Source organism: Procambarus clarkii, chromosome 16 (assembly GCF_040958095.1).
Source record: "Procambarus clarkii isolate CNS0578487 chromosome 16, FALCON_Pclarkii_2.0, whole genome shotgun sequence".
NCBI lineage: Eukaryota > Metazoa > Arthropoda > Malacostraca > Decapoda > Cambaridae > Procambarus > Procambarus clarkii.
Genome location: NC_091165.1, coordinates 23,601,770 through 23,606,769, shown reverse-complemented (window position 1 = coordinate 23,606,769; position 5,000 = coordinate 23,601,770). Strand labels below are relative to the sequence as shown.

General features: G+C 49.0%; 1 protein-coding gene across 1 annotated transcript in view; it reads right to left on the bottom strand.

Annotated features, from left to right (window-relative positions):
• LOC123750233 (uncharacterized) overlaps positions 1–5,000 on the bottom strand; it is a 35,194-nt gene that overhangs the window by 1,692 nt on the left and 28,502 nt on the right. The window contains exon 2 of the mRNA XM_045732349.2: positions 1–2,399. This exon is cut by the window's left edge and continues 1,692 nt beyond it. Coding sequence (XP_045588305.2) covers positions 1–2,398 — 2,398 coding nt within the window. The 5' untranslated portion in view covers position 2,399. The remainder of the gene's footprint in view (positions 2,400–5,000) is intronic.

The window sequence follows — 5,000 nt, the reverse complement described above, 5'->3', positions numbered from 1 at the left end:
TCTTGGGAACCTTACGATGAGTGGAAAGTGGTTGAGCACTGTTTGGTTGGGTGGGTTCAGAACCAGCAGGCCCCGGGGCTGGCTGCAACTCTCTCAGTTTAGTGGACTGGCGGGTTTTTGACTCTTGAGATGATGTTTGATGAGAGGTTGTGGTTGTGGGATGGTGTGTAGGTATGAAGTGTTGTAAGGGTGGACTAGTGCTAACGTAACAAGGTTTACGGTGACGCCTCTTGGAGCGCTGGGGAGGCCGCATCGGTAAAGGACTGCCGGTGTCGCTGTAGAGCAGGTCGCTCAGGTAGTCAGTGGGCAGGTCGGAGAGGTCAGAAAGACCATTCACGTCGGAGAGATCTGAGAGCCCCTCGTCTACAGACCCGCAGAACGTCCGCTGTGGCTCTTCGTATATGTGGCTGGTGGAGAGCTCGTCCCAACTGCGACTTGCTCTAAGGGGGACTTGTGGTGAGGAGTAGAGCTTGGTGGCCTCGCTGGAGTCAGAAAGGGGCGTGGCACACTGCTTGCTGTGGGATGCCCCGTGGGACAGCCCACACTCCAGTGATGCCTTCATCTGCTCGTCGAACTGGTAACTGCTCTCGGGAACCGCAGCGTACAGCTTGTAGCTTGGAAGCGAACAAGTGAAGATTTCAGGGTTTGTGGGAGTTTTGATAACATTGCGTGGAGTGAGAGGCAAGATGTGCGCTCTGGGAATGTCGGGATCATTCCCCAGACGGAACTGTAAGACGTCATCCTCGGCATCCAGGTTACCGGCTGTCTGTGAGGCTGTGAGCGGCCGCACGTGGCTCCACACTAACTGGAAGTCAGAAGTCACGTAGTCGAGGCTCTTGTGCTCGCGCTTCACCTTCTGGAAGTTGTTAAGGGACAGAGCAGCGATGGTTTGAGCGTGTTCATTTTTGGGCGCGGCCTGTTGCAGCGTGTACACCCCGAGCGGGTGGATCATCTTGATGGATGACGGGTGCACCATCTCCACCGTCCTCTTCTGGCAGCAGTAGCAGTTGAGGGCACAGCACTGTGTCGGCCGACTGATAGTAAGGGCAGCAGCCGTCAGCAGCATGCCGCCCATCAGCACCTCCAACCCATTGGCCAGGGTTAAGCGGCACCACCACGCCCACGCCTCGTGTGCTGGGGTCACTGGCACCACCAGAACATACAGGTTTAGGGCCGCCAGCAGCAGTTGAGCGAGGGCGCCCACCAACACCACGTGGGCGGGGGTGCTGACGCTGTGGCAGCTCTCCTGCCCGGGACCCACAGCATCGGTCAGCTGGGCGGGGTGCCCTCTGCTCGCCGGCCACACCGCCCACACGCTGCCCACGCCTAGGGCACTGCCCCAGGCAACAGCTGCCGCCCTTGTGGTCACCATGATGGGCAGATCCTGGGGCTCCAGGAAGTTCATAGTCATATGTGTGACAGGAAGCAAGAGAAGATGAGTGACGGTGATGAGAGCAACAGTGAGGGCTGTGCAGGGGCGGCGTGGGTGGTGCCACAGCCCCACCACGCCCACCACCATTACTGCCAGCGCTGCTGTCAAGAATGGCCAGCCACTGTCCTCCAGGGCTATGAGTACGGCGGCCGGCAGCAGGTGGTGGAGAGTGTGAGCGTCGTGCAGGAGGCAGAGGCCGCGCGACGAGGCCGAGAGGAAGATGAGAAGGTGGAGGAAGAAGTAGTGAGGGCGCGGGAGGAGGCGTGTGGCGGCAACAGCCCGCGCCAGGAGGCAGAGTGACGCAACAGCCACCAGGCTGTACAGTCCCACAGACACGTACACGTGCGCCCACCAGGCCAGACCCAGGCTCACCCGCACGTCAGACGTGCTCACGCTAGTGTCCGACCGCACAGACCCGCCCTGGCCTGGAGCCACGGTTCCTGGGGAGTCATCAGAACCTTCCTGGCCGGCACCAGGGCCAGGAGCCCCAGGGGTGGCGCCCCCGCCGCTCACGGGCACAATGTCAACCTGGTAACTGCCTTTCTTACTGCTGGGTATTTCATACTCGGCTTTCGGCCCGAGGAAGCTGCGGTTGTTATTACGACCCTCGCCCGAGGCAGTGGACCCCTGAGGCAGGATGAGAGCTTTCAGCACTTGGTCTGCCTCAGGAGCAGCAGGAGGAATAGGAGTGAGGGTGGTGGTGGTGGGGGCACCGTAGGCGACGCCCCTGAAGATGGCGGCGATCTCCCTCTCCCTTGTGGAGGCCCCGGGGCGGGGGAGCACCTCCCCCTCCGTCACCGTCTTGGTCATGAGGCGCAGCTGGCCTCGGGAGCCGTCGCTCGTCCTCACACAGAGGAGACACGACCCCAGGGAGAGCAGCAGCGTTGCCCGCAGCGCCCACACGGACCGCTGGCCACCCATCCTGCTCCTCACCTCACCCGCCTCACGCCCACGCTCCTCACACATCCTGTAGATATAATAACACATTAGAGACCAGCAAATAGTACATTTCGCAATGCGAAATATTATTTAAAAAATACTTTTATTCATATACACAATTAAATCGGTCAAGAAAAATCTCTACAGACAATTTTGAAGTGCTAAAACTTCAAGGTGTCCGGGAATACAAGCGATGTTGTCTGAACTGCAAGATGAGTGTGGTGTGAACAGACAATGTATGGAGGAATAAGAACACATGACAGAACGAGACCAATGGAGCAACAGTCAGCAGACCCGCATTCTCTAAACAGACAAATGTGGACAACTGTGGTTTAAAACATCGTCACCTTGAAGCCTTTCTTCTGTGATCTTGTGGCTGTAACAGTGCCCCCGAGCACAGGGGTCAGCTCACCTAGGGGTCAGCTCACCTAGCTGTGGAAGCGCCTATATGTTTGTACAAAACTGTTCCGTACTTGTTCAAAACTGTTCTTGTGCACGTGTACAGGAATAACACTAAAAGTGTACTCGAATAAAACTGTACTTGGAAAAGTGTTCAAGAATATAATTGTACATATACAAAAACCTGCACTTATTCTTTAGGTACAGTATTGTTCCTTACTGTGTTTCCAGGAACACATTCATTGTAAGTCGATAAATAAACACCCGACATAGCTTAGGCCTATTTGACTTAAACACCCGACGTACAGCTATTTGACATAATTACCCGGCACACAGCTAAGGCCTTCTTGACTTCAAACACCCAACACAGCCTACATGCTTTTATACCATTACACACTGTCACTCCAAAAACAATTCGTTCACTACAATTAGTGGTGTGGACGTCTCCAAATAGCTTGCACATACATTTTGTTATGTTACACTCTGCCTTTGTTAACACTATAACTCATCTTCAGCTCATCTTCAGGATCTTCATTTTCATTTATTAGCACATCTTCAGGATCAGCTTGGAAACTTTACGCTGGTGAGAGAGAGAGAGACTGAGACAGAAGCTGACAGAGAAAGAGTTTTTTGCATGTTCTATCATTAGAAATAGCAATGATATTTCCTAATTAAAAAAGACAAGCATGGTGAGAAAGACTTAAAAGACAACGCGGGAATGAGCAATGAGGATACGTGCTTAAAAAGATTTTCCTTACTTGTAAATACATAAAAAATTAATTGATTTTAGTTTCGTTTCACATGTTTTGATGAAAAAAATAGGTGTTATTTCTTCAAAAAATATAAGAGTGAGAGAAAAAGGAAGGAAGAGAAGAGTGAGGAGGAGAGAACACTGTTGACTACACCAGGTTTAGAGTGAGCGTCCATGGATGTGTCACACTACAATCCTGAATAATGTCTGTTAATGGTTTGCTGTTTATATCTTCAGCTCGATGTATTTATTCGGTGTCAACAGCATTGGCACATATCAGCTCTAGCATTAATAACATCACGAGCAACGATAACACCACGGGCAGTGATAACCGAGCAGGCAGGGGGGCTATCTCATTCACAAGCGCAGTAACATATAGCCTGTTATAATTGGCAGTCAGTGGCTTGTGACTGCATAATGCACGGCTGGCTGAATATATCATCGTCACCGGGGCGCCGGCCGGCAAGAACACGCTCGACAGCAATTCTCGTGTACCGAGTCAAGCTTCAAAGATTCATTCATGATGAGATACGACTCTCCAACAAATTTCGAGTTACATTTCCTTATCGTCAGCCTGCAACGCTTGCTTCGTTCTGCAACTTGGAGGGTTTTTTTAAATGGCAGGTAAAGTTGGTTGGTTCCTGCAATGTTGCAGGTTGAAGCATTGACCTAGACGAGGACATTTTTAAGCGATTCATTTCCGGTTCAGATAGTGTCGCTCAAAATGCAGGTATACATGTTAGTGAACTGCTAATGTTATCAAGTAGATTATGAACCAATATATTTGTCAGATGTCAAAAGTATATTTTAATTCTCAAGTTTCTATACATATAAATGTTTTGTTTAATTTTTTTATAATTTCATCATTAATTTTACAGAGACCTGTCATGAATACATTTGTTTTTTGTATTATTTGTTTGATATATAAATATTAAAATGTATTAGTAATATATTTTTGTATGATGGTGAGTGTATTTCGAGGGGTGACGTTGATGAGATTTTGCAGCGTTGCAACCGTAGGCGGCTAGTTTATTGTGCACCCCATACTCATCCTGTGAGCGATAGCGCAGAAAGGACTACAGAGGGCACAAAAGGTCTTTATCAGACCTCAACGGAGATTATTACATTAACAATTACATCTAACCTGCATACAATGTAATTATAATGTCAGCTACTTACAGACATTTTTCATTGAATATTTATGTAATTACAATAAATTATTATTCATTGATGGTAAGTCTTTTGCAAATACTTAAAATATTTTACATAATAGTCTTCACACTACACGGCTTATTTATTATTGTCTTATATATCATTTATCTACTAGAAGCGAAATATGGATACAGTGCAAGGAATTCAGATATTTAATCATTTGTAATGATATGGCTTGCCATTTATTGGTCGTGAATTTAGAGTATCTCAAGCAGCTCAATTTGTTCACAGTCCAAGATATATAATGGTCTAGTGTGTGACTGTCTT